Source organism: Neopelma chrysocephalum, unplaced genomic scaffold (genome assembly GCF_003984885.1).
Source record: "Neopelma chrysocephalum unplaced genomic scaffold, ASM398488v2 Primary Assembly neopelma1_323, whole genome shotgun sequence".
Classification (NCBI taxonomy): Eukaryota; Metazoa; Chordata; class Aves; order Passeriformes; family Pipridae; genus Neopelma; species Neopelma chrysocephalum.
Genome location: NW_020897986.1, coordinates 2619706 through 2647183, shown reverse-complemented (window position 1 = coordinate 2647183; position 27478 = coordinate 2619706). Strand labels below are relative to the sequence as shown.

Genomic DNA, 27478 nt, shown 5'->3' with positions numbered 1-27478 from the left:
CTTGGCACTCCACGAACAGCAAGAGCTTTCTGCGCTGGCACCTTTTTTATGGGAGGAATCTTCGCCCATGTTCAATTTTGGGAGTTGGAGTGCCGACTTCAGCACAGGATTCCTGAAAATGAACAACACCCCTTTTCCACAGGAAAGAAAGCACTTAGTGTTGTGGTTTTTTGTGTATTTGGTGGGCCAGCCTGGGCACTCCATGGGCAGCAAAAGCTTTCTGTGGTAGCGCCTTTTGTCTGGGAGGAATCCTCATCCATATTTATTTTTTTAGAGATGGACTGCCTATTTCGGCTCTAGGGTTCCTGCAAGCGATTAGCAGCCTGTTTTCCCTGGAAAGAAAGCCCTGACCTTCATGGTTTCTGGTGCAGTTGGCTGGCCAGCCTGGGCACTCCATGGGCAGCAAGAGCTTTCTGTGGTGGAACCTTTTCCCTGGGAGGAATCTTCATTTGGATGGGTTTTGGGGTAGGGGGGGTCGGCAATTGCAGCGCAGGGCTGCAAGAGCTTTCTGTATCAGCATCTGAGCAGCCCAGCTCAGCCCAGCTGCCCATCAAGACCTAACGTGATGATCAGGGACAGAGGTAAGGTTGTTGGTGGGAGATTTATACTGCACGGAGAAGCTCCTCTGCACTCAGCCCAGCTGAGCCCATGTGCCCTGCGAGCTGTAATCAGCTGACCCTTGGGTTGAGCTGAGGTCCTGTCTGTAATCATGCCCTCTCTGCTTCTCTTGCCCCGGGCGGGAGGCCTCGAGCTGCTCCACAGGAGATGACATGGCTTCAGAAGGAAGGGAAGGAACAGCCCCATCCCAAAACAACTTCCGAGCTGTGCAGAAGGAATTGGCAACTAAGGAGTTGTTGCAAGCTTAGCTGTTGCATCCTCATGATTTGCTCTCATGCCATCAGGGAGGAAGCTCCAAATCAGCCCTGTCAAATGGGCCAACTGACACAAACTTACAAGCCAGGGAACTTCTGTGTTAGGCCCAAATTTAAGTTACAGAGAGGCAAAACCTGAGTTAACCTAACCCTGCTATATTCTAAATTTTAAAGACAAGGAAACCTTTTCAAACTTACTTTGGGGCATAACCTATCTTTTACACAGATTTTTAAAGTTATACTGCCCCTTGTGAGATTCACACCAAAGCATAAACATCTGCATTATCACACAGCTGTGAAAAGGTTCACATTTAACTGCAAAATAAGGCAAGTTATTGGGGCTGAAGTGGTACAATGCACCAGTAAGAATTTAAAATTTTGTTTTCTTTCTGAACATGAGTGCTCCTCTTAATTCTCTGCAACCAGCAGCTGAGGGTTAAGACCATGTCTTAGAGCTGCAGCTCAGTGAAGCTGTCACAGCATTAAGGGAAGAACAGCACGAGTTGTATTTGCAGCAGCAGAGGTTTGCCCCAGGTCTGTCCCATGGATGGAATCACAGAATTCAAGAACAGCACCAGTTTGAGAGAGAACACATTGTTTTATCACTATGTGAAATGAGGGAGCAAAAGTCTTCATGACATCAGGCATCACTTATTTTGGTCATCACTAACTCGTTCCATTAGACAAGATTCTGTTGGTGCTGTCACCTTCCAAAAACACCTTTATTGTTCTATGAAACTGAAGGAGTCAATCCCAAAAACAGAAGCAGCTAAAATTAGAACAACCCAAAGAACTAGAAAAAAATTCAACCAGGCCAGTGAGACAGCTGACGCTCTGCAGTCCTAGAATAACACACCTATTGTCTAATTAGGGGTGTCACCAGCACTGCTTTAAGCAATTACTTTGAAGGAATTGGTTCCTAGATGGGAAATAGAAAAACAACGCACTGATGAATTGGAAATACAGGTTTTTGGGGAAAGAAATTTTATTTATTTATCAAATATTTTCAAAACTGAGTCTGTTGTGACATGGAAGGAATAGCCCCTAAGAAACAACAAATTAAGCCCATGTCACAAAATCACTGTTCTCCAAGAACAGGACAGTTTATTTATCACCACAGATTAACAGGCATGTTTGTATTTCAGTTCTGAAGAATCAAAAGTCTGAGAAGAAAAACGTTACTGCACCGATGAGTCAAGTAAATATTTATTATCTTTTTCTTTTCCCAGGCGAAGCTTCAGGTTACATGGGATGTTTTCCTTGTGTCCTTTTTCCACACATTTCTGTGGTTTAAGAAGGTGACTGTTGGAAGATGAAGCAGAAAGGAACCCACAGTACCAGCACTGAGATATTTCACGTCTTTCTGCATGACTGTTGTACAATTTTAAAATCACACTGTTGCTGTGGAGGCAGCTAAGTCAGCTTTCACCTTGATACCTGCCAAGCCTCCTCCAGTGATTTTTTTTTTTTGATCACACAGCACAGTTTTTCTGCAGTGGTTGATTCAAAGCCTTTCTCTCACGGTCAGGGTGGGTGAATATTTTGTAAATAAAATTAAGCAGCTTTAGGGGGAGCTGCCTCCTGTGCCCTCGAGGTCTGTTGAGACAGCGACCTCTTAGCGTGTGTTTTGAAGTTGTCTCCTCGATGAGCAGGAGCTCGGGGGAGACGGAACTGTTCCCGTAAATCGGCAACAAGAAGCCCCCAAGGCTCGATCTGAGAGCATTAGTGGCCAGATATTCTTTTATTATCAGCGCTGGCCACACAGGAGGCTCACTCCTCTAAGCGTGTGAGTGTGTTTACTCACAATATTACATATGCAACAAAGGTCTTACATATTCACGCCTTCTCTCATGAAGTTCATACATATGTTAATTAGTTCTAAGAAGTTTTTCTTCAGAAGTTCTTATTTGGTCACCAGAGGGCGTTCTGGTGGTCTCTTGGTGGTCGTTTGGAGCTTGAACTTTACTAGAACTTGCCCGCTGAGCAGCCTCTTTACTGCTGGTTAGAAAGTGTCTTTGTTCAGCATTTCTTAGCCAAAAACTGGATACTTATGTTACCCTTGCTTTAACTAAAGCATTCGGAAACTTGGCTTATTCTGTTACTACCTTAACAGAAACTTACATTGTAAAGGCCGACAAAAATTTACTGAACAACGGAGAATTATTGCTCTTATTTTTACTTTGTAAAGACCGATAGAAAACCGCTGAACATTGGAGCATTAATGCTGTTATTTTTTTACACTGTGAAGGCCGGTGGAAAATTCACTGAGCAATGGCTACACCAAAGCCTCCCGATTTCCGAGGCCCTCCCAGGGAACGGGGAGCGAGAGATGGGAGCGAAGCACCGACACCGCGAGCGCCACAGCGACTGCCGGGCCCCTGCTTCGGCCACCCCTCAGGGCCGGGGCCGGGGCGGGCGCCGGGGTTCCGTCCTTCCCCTGCCGCCGGTGAGGGAGAGAGAGAGAGAGAAACAGAGGGAGCAAAACAGAGCTGGAAGGGAGCGAATAAGGAAGTCCGGGCATCGCCTCCCTCATGGCCGCCCCCTCTGCGGCCTCTTCCGCCCGCCCTCCCGCGCGCGCGGCGATGACGCACTTCCGTCCCCCGCCCCCGGCCCGGAGGCGCCGCCGCCATTTTGCCGCTCAGTCGCTGCTGGGTCCGGGCGCGGCGGTAGCGGCGGGAGCAGCGCCTGAAAGGAGGTTTGTTTGACCTCGCTCGGGGCCCTCCGCGCCCCAAGACCGGCCCGTAGTGCGCCATGTCCGGAGAAGGGAGCGCCGGCGACCAGGTGAGCGGGGAGCTGGGTGAGCGCAGCCGACCAAGGGAGCGGGGCGGCGCGGGGCCCAGGGGAGCGAGGGAGCCTCGCTTATTCCTAGTCCGTGAGCGCACCTCGCTCGAGAGGAAAATTCCGACCCGGATAAGCTTTTTACGCTGATAATTTGCTGTGTTTGGTGAAGCGAGCGCTTGCCGTTTAATGAACGAGGCCTCTTTAACGACACGTTCTTCTTCCGGGATAAAACGTTATTAAAACGCGTTTAAATTAGAAAAAAAATAATTAAAATACACTTGTTTGATTAAGAGACTTCTTTATTGTACGGCACGGATTTCCTCTAGCGTGAAAATAGCTGCAGTTTCAGTGGAATTTGGCCTGGTTTTTTTTAATAGACTAAAATACGTATTTACCATAACTTGCTATTTTTATAGGGAGGTGCAGTCAGGGTATTGTTCGTAATCTTTTTTAGTCTGATGTTACAGTGTACTATCTTCTACTTGCTGGCAGAATTTCTCCAAACTGGCTTTTTTTTTTTTTTGTAGTTGGGATTAGGTTTAAAATCGGTGTCGTTTGGAGAGGGGGGGATGGAAGTTCCTGGCGGAGGGAGGAGTGATTGATAACGCAGTCACATGCCTTGGTGGCCACGGTAGCCTTCAAAAACACTTAAGCTGATGACTCAGTGCTTCTTTAGGAAGCTTTTTCTTTGTAGAACGTAATTTTCTTTACAAAAACAGGTTAATTTTTGTGTGTTTGGGCCTTTACACCGAAAGGGTGGGGTGTAAATTTTACGAAATCACCGATGCCGTGGAGGGGGTGGGTGGGTGGATGTAGGAAAGACAAATGCTCACAGTGTAAAATATCCGGGTTTGACCTCATTGGGAGAATATCCCCAAAATTGCCAGCCTTCGTGCTCCAAGCTGATCAGGTTAGTAAGTGTACTTGGAGTATGTTTTTGAGTAGGAGATTCTTCAGGATGGTTCATTTCATGGCTGCAAAGAAGTAAGAATATGCTACAGCAAAGTTCTGTTAATCCTGGTGTGTAATGTTTCACATTTAATCTTCACATTCCTGTATATATATATATATGTATATATACACACATGTAATAATGGATGTTTTACTGCACAGTTGAGCTGTTGGTCAAAGCAGCATGTAGCTTGTAATGCCTTACTATTTAACTTAAACAATGCTGACTTAAGGTTTTATTTTCTTTTGCAAGGGAGTGTTTGATATGCAAAAGGCTGAATTACTGTCTGTAGAGTGAAGTAAAAGTTATTCTGTGAAGTAACAGCTCTGCAGTGTTGCTGTGCCACGTCACAGAGGGGTCTAGCGTTCAAAAAACTGTAAATGTTTGTTTGCAGCCCGGAAAAGCACCTGGTTTAACATATGACCTAGGGGTCAGTCCATGTTAAGGTTCATCTTTTTTGGCCACTGTGATTACTGTTTTCACGTTGGGTGCACTTTAAATAAAAATAAAATGCTTTTGTAGACTGGGTTATTTTTTGTTTGTTTGTTTTTTTGCTGCTTCATCCTCTTTATGATGGATTTGATCTCCTGCAAGTCTCTGATTTTGTTATAGTCAGTTTTCTCCCTTCCACCAGGTTTCTTCAGCTTCGATAGCTTGTCCTCCCCAGCCTTTTTTCTTGCCTGACAGACTTCTGTCTCTGATTCTGAATGTTACAACAGGCCACAATTTGATCTCTGTGTCTTTAGCAACGCTGCCATGGAGTTTCCGGCCCCAGAGGCTCCCACTCATGGTGTAGGAGGGAGGCCCCTTCAGTGAGCACAGTGCCAGCCTGGCTGTGGGGGTGCAGGGCGTGGGAGACCCAAATCCACCTGGCTGTGGAAAAAGGACCAGCAGAGCCCAGTGAGTGGGGCAGCTGTGCCTTGTCCCTGCCCCACCCCGCAGCTGCTGTGGGGCACTCTGACTTAGCAAACACACTGTTCTTGGGGCTGTAAACGTGCCCTTCTGTGGGAGACTGAAGCTGGGCAGAGGTTGGGTTGCACCTGGCTTTCCTGTTTCAGGTTTCATTTTCTGCTTCCCCAAGCAGCTCCTGAGGTTTTGGGTGCCATTTTCATTGCCAGTCACACGCATCAGTGTAAAGGGGGCACTACAAAGTTTATTTGCGTCTGTCTCGTGCATAAGATGGAAATGTGGTAGTTCATGATGCAGGTTAAAGCTCACTGACATGCAGGGTAGTCTGCATCTTGCTTCCCAGGGCTCAGCTTTTGGAGGGGACTTCCAAAGGCAGCCAGGGGAATAACAGATTGTCCTGCTGTCTCCAGCAAGTACAGAGCTCTGGCAGTGTAGAAAGGAAGGACAGAGGGGAATGTTGGATGGGGGGGCAGGAGAGTAAAAGTATTACAGGGTTTAAGAACTAGGTGGGCTTTAGGAGGCTTTATTGTACTAGGGGCAGTGCAGCTGAAATGTGGCCTTACTGCATTTAGGCCAAGCTTAGGTCCAGGAATTGTTGGGCTGCTTTCCTGGGCGGATCAGGAACCTGAGCTGTTTTTTGTAGGTTGTCTCCTCCTTACATTGTTATTGTAGAACAAGATGGAGCTGCAGCCATCACTATTCCAGTGGATTTTAAATTCTTGCACTGTGTTAACTGTGCTGGATCCAAATTAACACTGCAGAACCAGTTGAATGGTGTCAGGACTTAAAATCTGTTAGGCCCCTGCGAGACATGATGTTTAACAAACCAGTCTTTCCAGGGTCAATGTTTGGAATAGCAAACAGCCCTCTCTATATCGTAGACATGCACGTTTGTAGACTGGAAGGCTGCATCTGCCACTGTTGGCCAGAAAGTTCCCTGACAAGCTGTTCCCAGTCTTGTGTCAAGCTTACAAAGAGCACATGCTTGCACCTCTGTCTGTCTTTACATTTTTTGGACCTTAATGTACACATCGAGTTCCATTTCAATCGTGGTTGTTTGATGTACTCTCTGACAAGACCTAAAGTTATTGTGCTTTCTTCCTCTTTTTACCATGGCACAAACACTTTTTTCCCCACTTAATATATTATTTGCCAGGCATCAGTTTTATCTGAAGACGATGCAACGTTTGCTTTACCTCTGCACTAATTGCCTTCTAATCTTTTAAGGCTGGAACACACATTTCAGACTTGCTGTGACTGTTTCCAAGACACATCCCCTGGTGTGTGTGATGTATATGTGTTACATGAATATGGATCTGGTCAAAGACTGAGCTGGGGGGAAAAAGATGGTTGTATTGTCTCTGTGACTATAGAAAATACCTCTAGGACAGTCTACTCTCATTTCTTGCTGGTACTTTTCTCCCTTTTTTACTCCTTTCTCCTTTTTTTTTTACTCCTTTCTCAAGTTCATGTCTTGTGTCTGTTTGAGGTGGTACATCATGAAAGTTTTTGCATTCTAAATACAATTCTACAATACTAAATGTTGTAATTAACTTTAGTTTAACATTTTAAAAGTATGTGTCACTGAGTGCAAGGCTGAAAGCAGAAGGTTATTCTTGCAGGACTGTGTGGGTTTAACGTCTCAGGAGGAGCCATTTTAAGGAAAGTTCTCTAAGAGCATATTTTAAATGATACCCATAAAACTGGGTTTATTGTCACTGCTAAAGTTTATTCTAAGAACAGGTTGTAAACAGAATGAACACAAGTATTGACGAAGACTTTTGTATTGGCAATGTAGTGGTTTTATGCCAGTTTTTACACACTTGCAAATAAACTATAATTTAGGTGCATTTCCAGAGTCAGTAAGTTCCAGGTCTGCCAACAAGAACTTGAAGTGGAAAATGTGTCAGTCTAAAGTTTGGGAAATAGTCCCGTGAGGAAAGAAGAGTAAGCATTACTAATCTAAAGCTCTTGGTTTATCTAGAGTTCTGAAACAGCCCAGAATGTATTGGGCTGGGGCAGTACTTCCAAAAGTATCCTTTTTAGTTATTTAAGATAAATGTGCTGGGCTATGTCTGCTCATGGTGATCCAGTCTTAAAGGACAACATTTTTTCAAGACTGCTCACAGTTAAATTCATTTAGTAGCAGAACAGAAGTCAAGGCATTAAAAACATTTAAGAAAGTGCAAGGATTGATAAGCTGTAACTGTAGTGAAGGGATGTGTTACTGAGGAAAGGATTTTAAAACTTCTTCTATGCATATACAACTATAAATAAACTTTCAGGAAAGAAAACTCTTAGACTCGGCAAACCTGTAAATTTACCAAACTGGGAAAGTAACAATGCTTGTTAAGTTGCGTGTTAATATGTTTGAAATTGCATCCACTGGGTCTGTTGCAGTCCAGGTTGTGATAAACTGCAATAGCCAGCCAAAACCAGGCAGTAGCTTCTGTGGAATGGATGTAGACTTCCTTTTGAGTATTGAACCAGTTTGACTAAACTAGCCATTAAAATTCCTGCCTTTTTGTGTACAACAGCCTGTGTGTCTTGTTTGTAGGAGTTCTTATTTCCGAATTAGTGGCGGTTTTTAAATCATCTTAAACTGGTCAGTTCACAGGTGGAACAGCTGTTTTAAATACATTTCCTTTTCCCTGCAGAAGATCCTTCTGTGGAAACAGGAGGATGCCTTAAGAAATTCGATGCATTAAGTGGTGCAAATAATTGAAAGGTGTTTAGCGAAGTATTTTCTTACACTCTTTGGAATCAAGGTTCATTCAAGAGGCCTGGGGAAACTGTTGCTTTAACCTGGATGGTATAAAACAATTTTTCCTTGAAGGTGATTGATAACTAACTTTAAGTAAATATTAGAAGTCAAAAGTCAACTTTGTTCCTTCTGATTTTGTTCCCTCTGACATTCTTTATGAATTCAGATTTGGATTTTGTGCAGTTGATGTATTTTGCAGGAAGGAGTTCCTAGACTTCTTGCTAGATAATTTGGTTTTAGATCTTTTCAGATTTTGGAAAGATCATTTTACACTTCTAGTTTCTGTGAAACCCAAGATCTGTTCATATTTGTCAGTGTATAAATAATAAAAGGGAACCTGTGAACTGGACTAGGTGGTAAGAAGACACAGAACCCTAAGTGCTAAAATAATTCCATGACCTTCAGAGGGTTGTTTGTGGGACAGGAGCCTGATTATGTGGATGTATACCGAACACAGCTATCAAAAGCAGAGGAAAAAAGTGTTTTTGCAGTGTGTATGCAATAATTCATTGTGACACTTTTTTTTAAGGCAGTAAAGAAAAGTTAAAAGCCAGTATCTGTCTCTGATTAGGTTCAGTTTTATAGTAGTTTAAGCTGGTCTAAGTTGGGACTGCTGAGGTCTTGAATGGTTTTGCATCCTTTATTCTGCCTGGATCTGGTCCTGAAATCAAGGCATTGAACTGCTAGAAAGTTAAATCACTTTTCTGATAGGATTATTTTTCTGCTGATTTAACTCCAGGAACTGGCTTGTTACAGGATGAGATTAGGTGAGAATGCTTATCTAGGGGCAGGATCATGGCAGTGAACAGCCAAGAATTAAGTGTTCACAGTTTGGGAGATCGGTGGTTTTGCAGGCTGTACAATGAAAAATAATGAAAAGCTGCGCAGCCTTGAACTGCTAACAGCAGGTGTGAGCACAGAGTGCAGTTAACACACAGCTTCCAAAAGTCAGGGCAAACATCTTTGTGCCCGTAGCTGAGCTAGGTTGGAAGTCAAGCTCCTGGTTCCCTTTTGCTGTCTGTGCAGTGGGTGTTCATCCTCACAGATTTGGGGTGTGGCTGAATGTGTGTTTGCTCACACACCCAGCTCTGGCAAAATGGTTCAGGCTGGAAATCCTAAGGGTTGATTCCTCCAGTATATCAGGAGTGATATTTTGTGAAGATGCAAAGTAAAGAGGTCTTATTTTCCCTCAGGTAGAACCAGGGCACCGATTTGCTTGTAGTGCAGTGTGTCCACTAAATGTGGATGGCTTCTACACATCCTGGAGATGGACAGGGACAGGAGAGGGAGTTCACACTGGCTGTAGAAAATTAAGTGTTTTCTTACATATGACATAAGGTAGAAGCAAGTTCAGGCAGTCTAGTTTAAAACTGATCATAAAGTTATTTTCAATTCTGTAGAGCACCTATGTAGAGCGTGGAGAACTCTTATCTGCTGCTGCTAAGTGAATATTTGCCAATTTAGGAAATTAGTCTTTTTTATTTTCTGACAAAAGAATGGACTTACTGTGCTTCTTACACAGCCTGAGTCCTGTATCAAATGTACAAAATTAACTTGGGATTGCTATAGTTATGCATCTTAGCCACTTCTCCTTTTTCATGAGCTATTTCAGCCTTTCTGAGTTCATGACCCTATATCTGCACAGGTGAAATCAAATTCCTGCAGTCTTAACTCAGCTGACACCGCAGTGAAACAATTATTTTTTTTTTTTGTCACATTGGAAGGTTTGAGATAATACAACTAAACTACTACTAAGATAGTTGAAATGTGCTTCAGTGGCCCATTCTACTTTTTCTTGTTGAAATTCAGTATTTACAGTGCAGGACCCTGTGTTTTTGTAGGGTGGGGTCCTTTTTATTGTAGCGGCCATTAATAGTACTGACACACTGCTGCTTTGGGTCACCCGTAGACAGTGCTTAAACCTTGGAAATTTCAGCTTCAGTGCTGTTCTGTAAGCTCAAATATGTTTATGCATGTCATAAAGAAGAAATGAAAACACTAGTTCATTTTATACTGTTTTGCATCTCAAGCCTGTATTAGTTGAACTGTAACATGGTGTTACAGAGTAAAAATATGGAAATTTATAAATTTACTACTTTTGAGCTGACGATTTTGAGTTACTGCTTTTTAATTGGATTTTTTAAATGAAATTAATTTGATAATAGTTTAATGTGGGACTTGATACTTGCCTTCAAGCTACACTGCTTTGCACTGAGCAATTAATGTTAAGAATTACTTGAAAAGTAAATTAAAAAGAATAATGATCTTTAAACTCCTATAAAACTCTTCCACTTCATTTTTTTCTTTTCCCTTTAATGCATATCTTCCACTACATGTCCATTTTAGAGTTCTGCAACATTTTTGATCGCTTGTCCATTTTTATAAGTAATTTTATTTTAAAAAATCTCGATTTACATCCTGCAAGGAGGACTGACACGAAAACTGGTGATGCTGAAAAATATTCAGAACTACAGTTGTTTCCTTTAAATGATCAAGTTGAATTGCATTGTATGACAGGAGCAGCTGTTGGGTGGCACTGCAGTGACAGGGCACTCCTGCAAACAAAGGGGATGTTCCCAAGGAACCGAGGCTCCCTGCGTTTGCCGGCCCCAGCTTTTTCTCTTAAGTCACTGTTTGTACAGTATGTCACAGGCAGCTTGTTGCCATATAAAGTAAATGGTTTTCCAGTAAAATCTATTAATAATACCTTGCTTTTGTATCCTTGGAACATCTGCCAGTAGTGAAGCACAATAGTTACTGGAAGTCATAGCTCTGCAGAGTCCAGTTACTTCTGTTTCCCTTTCCAAGTGTGTGATGGCACCTTTGAGAGAGGAGTGTTGGTTCTTTGTATCATGTTCACCATCTTTTCCAGCCTCAGAAGGATGCACTGACCTGTGCCATGTGCTCTGGGATAACCCTGCTTGGCCAGGGAGGTTGGACCAGACAACCCGGTTCCTTCCAAGCTGACCCATCCTGTGATTCCGTGACCTAGACCCAATGTTAACAATTACAATTATTTCCTTGAAATAATCATTTAGCAATTGACAGGGGCTTTTAAAAATATATTAAAAATATATTCTAACAGTAATTATGTAGCTAACTTGTAAATAAAATTTAACCAGCAAGCTCTCGTAGTAATGACTTACAGGTTATTATCATTGCATCTCACAAAGGCAAGAATTTGGTTGGTGGTATGATTTTTGGATTGCTGACAACTGCCTGAAAATGAGTCAGATTTGGAAAGTTTGTAAATAAGCTGTTTTGGAGTACAGGTCAAAATAATATTTTATGCTTAATAATAAAATTCATCTCCTTTAGGGTTGTAAGAAGCATGTAGTTTAAGGGGTGTCTGTATGTGATCTTCAGATTGTAATTTGTTTTTAATCTACTTTGTGATAACAGTGTTAAATCTAGAAAAAATAGCTGGAAATCATAAAGCATCTATTTCCAGAGGTCTTTGAAAGAAGACTCAAACCTATTCTGTAAAAGTAACCGTGTCAACAAGTACACATTCAATTTGGTAAAGCTTTTTTTTTTTTAGAAAAAGGGCAATTTAAGGATAGTTTAGTGTCAAAACTACAGGAAGGCAACTGTAAGATGAGAGATCAGAAAGTTAACAAAGAAACTGTGCTTGGACAGCATGTATATGTTCCTGCTAAAACTGTCATCTCCTAGTTTTCATCTTAAATTTCTGATACAAAATGCTGTTCTCCATGTACAGATGGACTTGTGCAGTAACAGGGATTTGTTTTTCTGGGGTCTGTAATAGAAATATTGGTCTGAATTTACTTATTGCATCTTAAAAGTTCAAGGGTGGTAAAAACGTTTAAAATTCATAGTGAAGTAAATTTGCCAGCAAACTCAAATTTGTTCTGGTGTTTTAGAAACATGTAGGTGGTTTAGTCTAACTCTTTGCTGGATCTCCACAAAGGTAGAACTTGTGCTAAGAGTGCATTATCTTACCCCAGAAATTACAGTTTAGTAAATCCAGTTGGAAAACTGAGCTCGGGAAACGTTACGTTGTCAGAATGTTACTGTTAGCTTGACTTTGTGGCTGGGGCAGAACTTTTCAAACACTGCTTGTGATCTCTTATGTCTTCTTTTTTCATTTTTCTAGACTGCTGAATATGTCCCAGAAAAAGTGAAGAAAGCTGAAAAGAAACTAGAAGAAAATCCATATGACCTTGACGCTTGGAGCATTCTCATTCGAGAGGCACAGGTTTAGTGACATAGGATTACATTTCCTTATCTATGGTCCACTCACACTATTTGATTCTGGAGTAAAAATCAGCATATTCATTTACAGAAGTCATAATATTGTAAATGCTGTTTTGATTTTCAATTTTTAGAATCAGCCTATAGACAAAGCACGGAAGACCTATGAACGCCTTGTTGCCCAGTTCCCCAGTTCTGGCAGATTCTGGAAACTGTACATTGAAGCAGAGGTTAATATTTTTACTTTTTTTTTTTCCTTATATGACATTTAATAGGAGTTTTAAGTTTCTACTTTTATAAGCATGATTAAGATAGGCACATAATATCTAGGGGAAAGGGGATTTTAAATATGCCTTGCCTTTATTTTGTAAAATAGGTACAAAGGAATGATTAAAATGAATTCTAAAGTATTGGGTCTTTTATGAGTTGATGATTGTTGCATTATGGAATTGCAACAACATTAAAACTGTTTCAATGGTATTGGAGTGCTTTAGCCTTTTATTTGCTTGTCGTGTCAATTTATTGCCTCCCGTGTCATTTACTTAGAGGACTTATTTTTTTATTTACACATACAAACTTATTTGAATGACTTTCTCTGAATGTTTGGATTTTATTTTTCTTTTATTTTGCTTTCTTAGGGAATTGAGTGTTTCTGTGAACAGTGTTTGCAGGGAGGGTGTGGGGTGGAAGCTAATTTCTGGAATGAAAATGCTGGGAAAGTGCATTAGCACAACTCATTAGCCTTTAAAAATCCCAACAAAAATTGTGTTTGTTTACATAACTGTGTAAGACTTACCCCGTAGTGCACTGGTCATTTAGACCACATTTAATGACATGCCATGAAATGCCCTGCAGAACTGGGGGGTGGGAGGAGTGCTGGTTCTGGTTTTATTCATTTCTGTAGTTGTTATTTAATCCTAATGCACATGCTTTTTGTGAGCATCTTCCAGCTGCACATTTTTCTCAGGACAGATTTTCTGTGTGCTAAACTACAGGGGTGGGGACCTGTGTTCTGTAGATGAGAAATGAGCTCAATATTTTTCCATTTCATGTGACACTTGCCGTGCAGCAATCTGAGTGGCAAAACTTCATTGTATAGTTATCGTATCTTATTTTACATTAAATTTACATATCCAGACGTGCCTGGCAGTAAATTTTGAAGACAAATAAAATTGAGATGGTGGGAATCTAACAAAAATTTTTATATTGCAGTTTGAAGTAAGATGTTACAATGCAATCGGAATTGATGTTACCAAATTAAATAGAGTTTTCACTATTTTTTTTCCAGCAGTTTGTAGTGGGAGTTAGAATGTTGGTGGTTATACATGTTTGGGAGATTGTGAATGGACTAACATACAGATACATATTTTTGCCATTGGGACCCTGCAGCCAAATCCTTAAGCCTTTTGTATCCTGTAACCTGTTTGCTACAGGTTCCAGTCTTTAGAATGTAATCTGATATCATTTTTACATTACGTTACCTGATTTCTGTGCTTATTTAAAACCTTCACCTTTCCCATGCCTCAAGTTTAAGAGTAAGAACACCTCAGAAAGCTGGTACTATATTGTAGATCTTTCAGCAGAAAGTCCTGTTACCAGTGTGAACCTTCTTGTCTGGAGCCACGTTCAGAGCTGAACTGACAGGTGTTACCTCCCTTAATCCATACCTTTTAACTGATCTATAATCTAAGAGTATTTAGAAACATTAGCAGTGGCAAAGCTTATAACAGTCTAGGGTATCATTTTTTATGTGCTCCTTGAAGGAAGGAAGATCAGCTGCTTCTCAGCAGGTTTGGTAACTAGGTAACATGAGGTAAATTTGAGAAGGAGAGAATTGGCATAACGATCACAAGTTCTTTTGTGTCTGCCTAATTAATACACTTCAGATGTTAGAGATATGGAATATGATTCTGTTATTCAAAACAGTGGAAAAATACAAACTGTAGATTTGTGGTAGAGGTTACAATTGAAGAGGATTATATTTGAAAGAAATGTAAGGGGGCACTTTTTAGAAATTTATCTTCCATCTTAACAGCCAAATTTTAAAGATGCCAGTTATGGCTTAATTTTCAACTTTTTTTTCCTGGTTCCAGTAGCATATCACAGAACTCATATAGTGACTGATTTACCTACACAGCAATATGATTTTCTCTGCCTCTCCTAAGTATATGTAAGCATTTGTAGCTGTAAGTTGAAATAACTTCTGATTTCCAAATTCCTCCCTGAAAAAATGCACACACAATTGGATGCTCTTGTCAATGTTGTTTTAAGTTGCATATCATATGAACAGCTCATCTGAGAGTAAATTTAAAACAAAATGTTATCTCACATGTTCTTTTAACACTGTAGTTGAATATAAATTAAGTCTTAAATTAATTTGTGAAGGCTACCTGAGGTAGAGCAATTGTTTTGAGACTTCTTTGATTGCAACCTTAAGATGTACAAAGAATATAGGGAAAGTATTTTCCAAGGACTTCTTTTCCGTGGAAATCTTAGTAGTCTCCTCCTGCTAGAAAGTTTCTCTTGGACTGTTCAGAAGTATAGATCTTTTCACCCTTGAGTTGGGAAAGTAAGCCTGTGGTAGATCTTCAGCATAGCTTTTGATTTACTTTCACTGCCTCAGTATTGAAATCTGAAAATTGCTGAATCTTTAGTCATCTGCAAGTGCATTTCTCCTGATGTCAAAGAAGCATTTTACTCTTGAACATGATAATGTTTCCTCTTTGCCTCACAGAAAGACAGAAAGGGAAAGTGGGGGTTGTTTTCTGGCAGGTTGTCTTTCACTAGAGAATTTTGTCCTCTGGAAGACATAAGTCAGAGCTGCAAACATTGCCAAGTTGTGGGCTATTACTGGAAGATTAGCCAGGATGAGGGTTGTGATTATGGCCTTAGGAAAATGAAATTAGCCCTTTAACAGTTGTACTCTATTGATACAGTTGTTAGAAGTCTTTAAATTCCTGTTTGCCTAACTCAAGGAATGTGTTCTTTTTAGTCACTTCCATAGGAATCATTGTTTATATTAACAAAAACTGTTGCCCTGCATATGCCAGTCCATTTTGTAATGTATAACATCCAAGTGCAGGCCTTACTGCTGTGTTACCTCTTGGTTTTCTGACTGTTCAGCTCACTGACTGCTTCCCTTTTTGTGTATGACTGTGTTCCCTAGTGGAATACAGTGCAAAGCAGTGCTCAGCACCTGGTGTGTTATCCAGCTCCCTGCAGCTGATACACACACTGTGCTGAAGGAACCAAATACTTCATGTTGGCATTTCGGGTGCCAAGCACTGATTTATATGCTCTGATCTCTTAGGTAGTCAGTAGAACATGGAAATTAACTTGGAAGGGCATGCTTTGACTGTTTTTTAATGGGAATTACACTATTAAAGTTTGAATTGGTGAAAAAGTTTGGATTCTCACACTGATTCTTATTTCTTCTGACCTTCAAAGAAGAATTGCAGGACCTAGAAATAATAGAATTGGGTGAAACAACTCCCATTTCACAACTTTTTTGGGGTCATAGTATTTGAACACTTCAATAGAGTTTGGGATTTGATACATATTTGAGCAAGTAAAATAGTTAACTTGTTATTCCACATCTCTTAAAATTAGGAAGTGGAACAGTAATGCCACTCTTCTCAGGCTCTTGTTTTCTCTAGTTGCTTAAAGGATGTTTTTCTCTTGGTACCTTTCTCGTAAAAACCTCTTTCCAGAAAACTTGAATCAATTCACGTGGCAGTGCCTCTTTCACAGATTTTATAAAGGAGTATGTAAGTCTCAGTGCCAAATGTGCCATAATGTTAAATCCATAGATCACACAGTCTGGATTTTAGCCTGCTCTGCTGATGTGCTGTGTCTTCTTGGGTAAGTTATTTAACCTGTTTTGCCATTATTAAAACAACCTACCTCACAGGGTTGTTGTGAGGCTTGATATAGTGATTAAAGTGCTTTGGCACCTGGCTAAAAGGTGCTACAGGAATGTAAAAATAAATTCTGATTTAACACCCTGTGATCCCATAGGCCCAGCTGTCTGTTACTATTTTCTTTGTCTCTTTGACTGTTTGAACCATCTCTTAGACACAGAAAGACTTGATAATGCTTTTCATGCACATGAAAGAACATTGACATTACCAGTGTCGTAAATACTTCAGTAGTTCTGAAGCCAACATTTGAAGTTGTCTCTTTTTTCTCTGCTAGTTTTCCTTTGAGAAATCACCAGGTTGAAAATCCTCTTAAGCACATTTATTAAACTGTGGTCATGTATTTGCAACATTTTTTTAATGATCTAAAGAATTTTTAGTTCCAGTTACTCTGAATGGAAACTTTCATCTGTAATTGTCCTGAATTCTTCAGGCCAGTTCACACGACACCTTTTTATCTTTTTTTGTTGAGTATATTGCGTTATATCGTGGTCACCTTAAACTGATGTTAGTGGGGGTTAAAACGTTGCCATAATTAAAGATTTAAAATTCATAAGTACGAGACAGTTGTGACAAATACCCCAAGTCTAGAAACAATAAATACAAACCTGGTAACGTGCATGTGAAGCGTTGGGCTGTTAATATGTATTTTTCATCTTGAGAATTTTGCAAGTAAGATTCCTGTGTTGTTGCTCATTCTAAAGAAATGAAACTAGATACATTTGTTTACATAACTTCTATTTGATGTGAACACTTTGAATTTTAGATGTCTCATAGCAAACCAGATTCTGTATGAGGATTCAGAGGGTTGGACCAAAGCTTAGGGTTGATTCTTTTGCATTTCATCATATGCAATACATCAGTATCTTTAATCCATGTAATTCACACTGGTGTGGATACTAGTCAGAATGTATCATTTAACATACTTGTATATGAAAAATGTAAATAAAACCATTTAGAAAAATGACTGTTTTTGTTTAAAATGTTTGTGTTTCTTCAAAGCATTTTCTTCCCCTGCTTTACTTTAATCTGGTTATGAATTCAGGAAAAAAAATGTTGGACATACCACCAAAATTATTCTGCTTGGGATAAAATGGGAACTGACTTCTGTCAGGATGAAGTTGGAGTGATCAGAAGTCAAAGTAGAATAGACTCCTTGGCTCAGGTTGTGTTTAGTGGTGCTTTCAACCGAAAATATTGTCTGTCTCACCAGCTGCTCTTTGTTAAGTTCTTCCTGGAAGGCATTGCCATGATAATCCATGCCCACCCCGCTAGCCTCCCACATTTCTCATGGTAAACTTCTGCTTTTGAGAAACTCCTGTACAGGTGCTCTGTACAAATACCCATATTGCACAGTCTTGACTGCCTCAGTCTGAGATTTTCAGTCTTTTTTACAACTGTATTATTTATGATCTTTTCTTATTCGTGTGTGGAACTTGTTCCATTCCTGTTAATAAATGTTGTTCTGTCTGTGTGATTATTGTAGACTTGCACTAGAAGGTGAATGCAACTTCTTTCCTGTCTCTTCTGCTCAATATGTAAATACAGGCTGTACATCTTGCATAGTTGCCGTGGTCCTACAAGTTGTACAATATCAGAAAGTTACCCACACACTGACACTTGTAGTTCCAGGAGATGCACAGTACAACACTGGTGGGTTTCTTCGTGACTCTGTTTTCTGTACTTGATCATTAAAAATATCATGGGAAATTTTTAGGACCTTTTTGAAGTGGAAGCGATGCCTAATGAAGAGATGACTATGAACCCTCTTCTATCGTGTGTTGCTGTTTTCACATGAATAAACACGAACTGCTTCCTGTTCTGTTGTATTCTTTCCATGTGGGGTGACAGAAATATCCCTGTTAGAAATGTTAGCTATATACTCTTGTTCACAACACTGTTGAAGTCTCACTTTCAAATGTAACAAGGACAGTGAAAACTTTTCTCATTGTGTGCTTTATTTTGTTGAAGTCATTCGTTGAATCTTCTGTTGGTATTTTTAGGTCAGGCACAAACTCAAGCTTCTTCTGTCTGAACCCGAAAGAACCAGAAGTAAAAACAGAGGTTTCTTGTGTACCCTGTATTTGCTACAGATTGGTTATCTTCATCTGCATGGGAGAGGGAGCTATAGTCCTAATTTCTGATTCGTTTCTACGTCTCTTCCAGCTTCTAGCTGGTGGAGTTTCCTGATGCTCTTTATTCAGATTTTGAGAAGTGTGATGGCTGAGAGAACACTCTGCTAAACCTTTCCTACCAGCGCTACTACATAAAATAATATGTTACTTTATTTGCTGTGGCATCTCTTTAGATTGTGAAAAGGCTTTGAATCATGGCTGTCATGAAATGCAGTGGCTTCTCTTAGCTAGAAGCTCTGTGAAGGCAAGCTGGTCCCTGTGAGAGTCCTGTGTCCTGGTAGAAGAAAAGCTCTTCATTTTAGAGTGTGCATTGGTTTTCCCCTCATTAGGGTTTGCTTTTTCTCACCACTGGCTTCAGGTGCTCTATATCCAGTAGCAATTTTGGACTTCTGTGTGGTGTACCTAATACCCTATGACATTTTTTTTCCTTTCTTACATATAACAATTCAGAAGTGAGAAGTGACAGGCATTGGTTCATAACTCTACCAGTGCACAAGCAGCATTCACTTTTTTAATGCACATTATGTACATGCAGTTAATTACACATGAGATCTTAGAATTCTTTGAATCTGATCCATACTGGGGTTTAGCTGGATAGGTAGTGACAAATATTCATAATGTAGAAACACAGGCGCGTGTCCAGAGTTCATTAGAACTGTGGCATCATAAATGTTTGGCATTAAGGACAGGCAGATAAGGAGAAAGATGTTCTTTTTAGATTTAGTTTGTGCATGGTTTTCAGTAGTACTTTTCTGGAGTGGAGTCCTATTGCATCTTGAGATAAGACTGTTTGGTAGAACTCCCTGTTAACCTGAAGTGTAAATGGTTCCTCTGGCTCTGGGCCTGTTCCTTTAGGAGCAGGTTGTTCTGAGCCCTGTGGCAGAGGCTCTGCACTGACCTTAGTTTGCACAAGTTCCAGGGAGCGCACGCTGCTGATCTATTAGTAGATGGTTTAACCAAAGATCCTTTAGACTGCCAGGCTAAAGGCTTTCAGACTTTTAACATCTGCTCCTCCAAAAGGAGGAGAGGGAGAATTGTTAGTGTGCTGAGGACGTGTGGGAATTTTACTCATACATTCACGCTGGCTCTGTGTTTCAGCAGAACAGCTTGTACATATATCTAAATTATATAGTTTTTATCCTTAGTTCAAGCTGTTCCTCTAAATTCATATTAGTTAATTTGAAAAGTTTAGTAGTGTGATGGAGGATCAACTGTCTTACCTCTTTTGATTCCTGTAATATATCTAGATAAAACTTAGACGTTCTGATGAAGGCAACTTATTCTCTCTAGTTCCCCGTGGTTTGCATTAGTGCATGAAATAGAGAATAAGAAATAACCAGTGCATGGAACTGGAACAAGACATAACCATACATTCTTGCTATAAACAGTCTGATACTGCTGTATTTGGTTTATGTGAGAATAAATATCAAAACATTGTTTAAAATACTTCTCCAGACTTACATTTGGACTAAAATGATGCCTAGTTATTTAATTTGTAGGATTTTCTATGTCCAGACTGCAACAGTCATCAACTTCCATCAGCTGTTGTTCACCCTGGAAGTATAGGTGTTCAAACACTATTCTTACTGTTGAAACAAAATAAAAATGAACCCTCAGATTGAAATTGTTTAGATTGACAAAAATGGGGTGGCAAGTTTGTGGTTATGTGTGTGTTATCCTGCAGGTAAAACAGATGTGGTGAAGTTAGAATGTGAGCTCACTTCATTGTGCTCAGTGGAACTACAGTTATACATCAAACTGCGTTTAAAATGTTCTCTTAATTTAGGATTTTGATTAATTTTTATGGTTAAATGAGGGCATATTAGGTTCTGTGCCTGTGGATTCCTCAGGAATCTCTCAACATATGTACGTGTATACATACTCATTTGTGTATATACATGTTTATGTACTGAGGTCACACAGCATAATTAACGTTCTTTTAAAATCATAGAATAGAAGTGTTGGTGTATGAGCTTATCAGTGTGAATTGTCTACAGGTAATTTACTCAGATTACCTACAAGTTTATAGGTACTTAGAAAAATAATTTGTTTAGAATATATTTAAAATAACAATGAAAAGAATTTTATTATGTGCAGCTTCAGCCTGAGTGCAGAAACATGACTTGATGCTGTATGTAAAGGAGTGGGAAAGATAGAGCTAGATTTCATTTTTATTTTTGTTGTCTTGAACCCAGTATTGGCCTGCATTTTCTCCATTCCTCCCTACCCATTAAAATACTATTTCTGTGTGTTTTTTGTGGGCAGACGTAGAAGTATATTTGGTGTGAGGATTGTGGGCTCTCGGGTATTGCTCTGGGCCGTGTCTTTCAATGGGCACTTGCAGTTCCCCTTTCAGATGAGGAGGAGGTCCCGGGAGGCTGTGATGGGACAGCTCACACATTCTCTTCAAGTGTCAGAATTGTACTGACCATTTTTGATGGGGCAGTAAGTGGAGTGGGGGGAGATTCCCTAGTAATGAAATAATTAACTTTTTGACGCCCTTCTGTAACTTTCCCGATTTTATTTTAAAAATAAATGTAAAACTAACCCCGTGACAAACTTTTTAGCATCCTAATTGTTGCAGAAGAAATCTGGTGCTCTTACAACTCTTAATTTTGCTTGTGGAACTGAATAGCTGCTGGTGAGATTGTAATGGTGTTGCATTTGTAAAGCATGCAAACACATTCAGCAGCCTGTGATATGCAGGATATTGTCGAAACAGTTCTGAATTAGTTTCCTTTAAACTTTCCCTGGACCTTGGTTTGGTTAGTCTCCATAGTTTACTCCTTTGCATTGTATCACCATACTTAAAAGATCACGTTATATCATGCAGGAGTTTGAGGTAAAAGAAGCCCTGTCATTGATGTTAATACTGCAGACACTGGAGTGGTGGTAATTTAGTGTATGTAGGCTTGCATCTACTTAAAGGTGTCCTGCACTTCTCATGTGCAATTAATGCAAGTTGAAGATGAGTGACAGTGAACAAGTTTGCAGAAAATTGCTTTTGTTACACATTTGCTGGTAGAAGCTCAGCTTGCAGTTTCCTTCTGTCACCTCTGTCAATTGACCCCTTTCCCCAGATTTTCCATGACATTGGAGTAACTAATAGTTTTAGTTACAGCCTACTTGCCTAAACTGACAGTGCTGACAGGTTCATACATGAAGAAACACATCCTTCATACCAAATTTGAATGGAAGGCCCTACACTGAGAGCCTTAGTTGAGCAGATTTCGTTTCACTAGGGAGGTTTTGTCATTGTAGTCCTGACTGACCGTGGTTTGGGAATTGTGAATTCTGCCTGACTGTAAGATTGTGCTAGATGTGCACATCACACTGCTGATGACTGATGGTATATAAAAGGTGACTAGCAAAAAGGACAGTTTATTTATAATGAAAAATGTGAAGTTTCAAGTGGACCGGTTGTAAATAGACTGGGATAAATGTTAAAAAGTACACGTAGGTGCCTCTGAAAACCCTACTGAGCTTTCCTTTCTGAAAATGCACTTTTAACATAGTCCCAAATGCGTGGCTTTTTCGTCCAAGTTACCTGAAAAAATGCTGTGTATGCAAGTTAACATGTTTAATACAGAGCAGGGTCCCCATCCCTGCTCCATCCCCTAAAAACTAAATTGCTGCCCTGGTAAGTATATGTTACTTGCCCATTGTCGTTGCCCCACTAGCTAGAATTCCTCAGGGAAATGTTACCAATAAACTTCCATCCGTTGAAATTCTGCACAGGAGTACTTGAGCAGGATGGGCAAATACCTCAGAATATTCCACAGTATTTGCCCTTGGTAAACTATCAGTGCTGGTAACCCTGAGCAGGAAACAGACGGTATGATTTATCCTTAAAAGATAAAACTTTCATTTCTCCCATGTCAGCTGTGACTAAATAGAATTCAGGCTTCAGGATTTTTGGTTTGGTTTTTTATTATTATTTATTTAGTTAGTTCAATTTGATTGATACTCAGAAATTACGTAGCACATGCTTTTCTGTGTGTGTTCAAAATGGGTTTAAAAGGGAAGTACTGTGGAACTTCAAAATTAGCAGGCAGACTTGAATTCAGCAGAAATATTTTTCTGGCACTAAGCAGATGGAGGTAAGTTTTGTGCTAGTAGTCTTAGCTGTTAAAAATTTACTGTTGCATAAGAAATCTCAACTACTTACAAAAAAAAAGCATGACATTAGATATCACATGTTTACTTGTTATTTTAATGTTCCTAAAATTTGGGTTTACCCCTAGAAAAGTTGTGAATAAGGTCGATCTATGGGGTTTTTAATTTACTAATCAGAAAAATATGGGGTGTTTCTAACTAATTAGGTTTGATAATTCTAGCTGATCTTTGGTCTGAATCAAAGGAAGACTCTGTACTGATGAGGTCTGATTAGCCTGCATGACAGACTTGTAGCAGTCTGTCATTTCTGCAAAAGCTTCATAGTCAAAACATTGCTCTTGAAGTGTATTTTGTGCCTCTAATGCAAAGAAATGTTGCCCAACTGCTAAGTTGCACCAGCTACTTGAACTCAGTAGTGTTGGCTGTGTTTGCCTTCCTCCCAGGCTGGTAGAGGTGCTAAGATCTAACATCTGGGCTGTGACGTTTGTCACTCAGTGTGCAGAGTTTCCTGCTCCAATCAGTATTTGAAATCAGTTCTCAAGTGCTGGCTGATTCAATCACAGGGGGTTTGTACTGATGCTGATTCACCATGTTGCTAAATCTTCAGGCTGGATTTTTCAAGCACACTGGGTCACCACTCAACATGCACCAAAAACGAGTCAAACACTGTTGTCTTCCAACACTGACGTGGGGGAATTCACGCTTTTTCTTGAGAACCTTGCTGTGAGCTGCATTTTCTCAATTTAGGTGGTTTACATTGTGTTTCGGTAGCGGTTCTGTTTTATATTTAATATTTTCTGCCAGTGATGGGGATTATCAGTTGAGATGCTGTGCTAGTTACATGTCAGTTTTACAGAGCAGTTTGATATTGTGTGCTCGGTGTCTTTACATCAGACCAAGTGCTGCTCTTGGCTTAAAGCAGCAAAATATAACAAAAAGGGCTATTTTAGTGTTTCTGAGATCCCTCCTGTTCCTTTATGCAAATTAAATGTAAGAAATTAGTTGAGAGCCTGCATACCATTTTTAACATTTTAAACTTTTTCTGCAATCATTTTGCAGCATTCTTTAATGCAAATGCTGTCTGAATATATTCTGTATTTCCATAACATTCCACCTAGCCTGGCAGTTAAACTCAAGTCCTCACAGTCCAAATGATTACATGCTCTCTGTCTGCCATGAAGAGGCCGTTTTCTACAGGAAGTTTTAGAACACTTTACCAGGGGTTTCTGAATCTTCAGCTACAGCAGAGAAGCCACGAAATGCTCAGTGAGGGAGAGGGGAAAGAAGTATCAAACTGAATCTCTGCTGTCCCAAAACAGCAGTTGCCTAGAATGTGCCTGGTTCTGCATGGACAGCACTTGGTGATGGGTGGATGGAGAAGAAAACACTCTTTTCACCATGAAAAGCAACAAAGAAACGGGATGATTAGTACCACACGGGGCTTTCCTGAAAAGAAACTAATTGTTGTGAGTGCTCTGTAGCACAGGAGGGCAGAACTACTGGTGGTATTTATTAGTTCTGTGCAGGTGTTGGTAACAGTAGCACATATCTGGTCATAAGCAGGGTGTTCTTTATAGCATATAGACCAGGTCTAACCTTTCTTTGGCAGGTCTAGGGGTTTGCCTGTGCCAGTGTCTTTTCACTACCCCCAAATCAGAATCTTTAGCTGAAATACATGACCCTAACTCCTGGTATTTCTTCAGATGGGGAGAGGGAGGTGGGAGGAAACTGGGAATTCAGTTGTATTCCATCTCACTCTTGTGTAGGCTCCAAGGGCTGTGAGTTTCTATCCTGCTTTTATGACATGCTTCTACATTTCATCTTTCCCCTAAGATGTGAAACAAGCTGCAAATGCACCTACCAGGGCTGCATGTGAAATGAATGTTAGCATAGGGGATCTTTGTTACATTGAAATCTGGCCTCAGAACAGCTCTTCTCTCTGCTAACCAATGAATTTCAAATAGGAACAACATAATGAATTGTCTGTGCAAGTCTTTTATCTCAGAAGTACAGTTGTCTTAAATGGGGTTTAATCTTACAATTCTAATTGCATGGAGCGTATAAAAAACCCACAAACACAAGCCAACCTCACATAAAGTGTAAGTTATTTTGAGCTGACCTGTAAAATTAGATGTCAGTGTAGAGCTAACCCCTCTCTCCTTTCAGCAGCAATGTCACCTACATGGCTTTCATTTCTAAAGCATGGGGATGTGTGATCTGTGGTTTTATTTTCCAGCTTTAGTGCATCTCTGTGTAGCCAATTATTCAAGTGTAACGTCATTTAATGTTATCTAAGCACTACTGTCAACTCAGACAGACTTAAAAATAGCTATGCATATGTTTTTGTCTTGACCCTGTTTTATGAAGTGAGACTGTTCCCACAGAGGGAAGCCCAGCAGGGCATGAAGCTGAAGTTTAAAAGAGAAGGAGAAGGGGAAGCCACTTTAAAAACTACTTATACAGTGTTTAAATGGGGAAAAGCAGTATAGCATTTAAATCTTCTAGAAACCTGGTTTTTTTTAATGTACTAAGCAGTCTCATTAGCTAGGATAGTAATTGCACTCAAATTCGAGTATTCTGGAAGCAGAGGACCCAGTGTAGTTGTGCAGAGCCTATGCACCTAAGTGTTTTTGGATTAAGTCTTTAACCAAAAATATTTGCATTGTTCGTGTGGTTTCAGATTAGGCTGTTGGTGATCAGTCCAGACTTGGTAACTAGATATTGAGAAAACCCTGCAATAAAACTCATATCTTGAAGGAAACTATTAATTCTTACCACTAAATGCTACTTTTCTAGTGAGTTTTGTTTTCTCTTTGTTGCCAAAAGGCAGAAATCTGGGTGTTTAATTCTGTAATTGACTTTTCAAATACAGTCTTTCCTTTTTTAATATTATAGATCAGACTTTCAGTAACTATGATTAAAAATATGCATTCTCATAAAAGACACAGAAGAGAATTTCCTTGATTTCTGGCAGAAGGATTTTTGATTAGGGCAGCTGCCTGTGTTAGAAAAATATGGTTATTTCCAGAATTTCAGCAGGAGTGCCTCATTGCTGTAAAACAAAAGCAGCTCAATCGTTATCTGAAGCAGATTATTATCCCAGTTTAGTAAATTATTGACGTAATAAATGTTTCTTCATGATCTCATAGAAAATCCATGGCAAAACCAGGAACCACATCCCTCCCTAAGGTTATTTTCGTAGCATTGCAGTTCAAGTGTGCTCAGTTTGGGTTTAGGTTACCTTTAGTAAGGTTTATTTTGTAATGGAATATACATCTTGTGAACTGCATGTCGATGCTGAGATGCAGGTGCAGAGAATTCCTTGTGCCTGAGCGTTAACCTGCGCTATTGACTTGGGGATTTCTGCTTCTTGGTTTCCTGTGGTGAGACAACTGGCTTCTGTGGTCTGACATGAGAGCCTCCAGGCACCTTTGGAACTCAGGATCAGTCTGATGGGTTTTGGGAACCATTCTTTGGGCCATTTTTGCTACAAATTACTGGAAAACTGCTCTTGACGTTCTAGTTGCAGAGACAAAGCGTTAAGAACAATTTGTCATCTGCTAACGGGCCAAGCTGGTCTTGTGCTAATATTATGGGAGTACCATTTTTTACTCTTTGAGCCACCTCAAAGGCTCTTGAGCTTCCTTTTCCTGAGAAGAATTGCTTGTTTGGCTGTCTTTGTTTTGAGGAGAGCTTTTAGTAGACCAGTACCATGCTGGAAAATGAGAGGCATTAATGCATGGTCTGTGACTGAATTTGAGCACCCGAAAGGGCAGCAGTTCCTTCTGGTCCTAATGTGTTCATTTGGGCTTTTAGCCCTTTTTGCTAAGTCAGTATGGAGGCCATTTAAGGGACCTCTGCCTTGTAGATGTGTTGCTTTTTTAAAAAGCAGATATTCAAGCATCCCTTTAAAAAGGAAGATCTCCAAAATTCTAAATCGTTCGGGTGTATTATTAACATAGATTCTTGGTGAATGAACAGAGACTTCTTAAAAACTTCCATAAAAATTAGTATTATTTGATAACTATATTTTACTGAAACAAATTTTCTGAAATACCATAATTGACTGTGTGAAAAAAATATGGGTATTTAACTTATTCTTTTCTGGCCTTTTATGCGAGCATATTTGAAAAGAATGTGTCAAAACTGTAGGTGTGATGGGTATAGTGAGAAATGATCGAACTATAAACCTAATGGGGAACTTAATGCACCTAAAATACCCTGTTTTCCCAAGCTATAACCTCAAATTAAATAGTAAATTGCCACTTTTTAACCAATTTTGCTTTCTTACTCTTTCTGATATATATTGAGGATAGCAAAGTGCAAGGAGGAATGATTTTTCTAATAACTCTCTGTTACTGTAATGAACACTGATTTCTGATAGAAGTGAAAAGAATCTCAATCATTTTAAATTCAGAGCCTTAATAAATTAGATCTTAAGTTAGAGCCTTGTAAGGTGTGAGATCTGTGTAGTGGAACAACTGGTTTTATTTTTCCCTCAGGTGGTGATGCCTCACAGCCCATTTATGACTTGTAACCTGTTGCAGTGGTTTGATTCCTGCCTTGTTTTTAAGGGCTTAGGGTTGCAAGGGGTTTTTAGGTTGGGTTATGGGGTAACGTCTCACTGGCAGACTGCAGTGTGTCTGTGCTCCTCAGGCTGCCTACCTTGTGCAAGGCACTGGTGCCTATTACCTTACCAAATATAGCTGGGAAAAAAAGATCAGAGGAGTGCGAATGTCCAATTGCATTGCCCCTGCTGAGGGACTGTTTGTTCATGAAATGGGGCTGAGGCACACAAACAGTGTCATTTATCTGAG

At 40.0% G+C, this 27478-nt stretch overlaps 1 protein-coding gene across 1 annotated transcript in view; it reads left to right on the top strand.

Annotated features, from left to right (window-relative positions):
* The first annotated feature begins 3465 nt into the window (after positions 1-3465).
* CSTF3 (cleavage stimulation factor subunit 3) overlaps positions 3466-27478 on the top strand; it is a 49099-nt gene continuing 25086 nt past the window's right edge. The window contains exons 1-3 of the mRNA XM_027705343.1: positions 3466-3653; positions 12396-12497; positions 12628-12723. Of these exons, the coding sequence (XP_027561144.1) occupies positions 3624-3653; positions 12396-12497; positions 12628-12723 (228 nt within the window). The 5' untranslated portion in view covers positions 3466-3623. The remainder of the gene's footprint in view (positions 3654-12395; positions 12498-12627; positions 12724-27478) is intronic.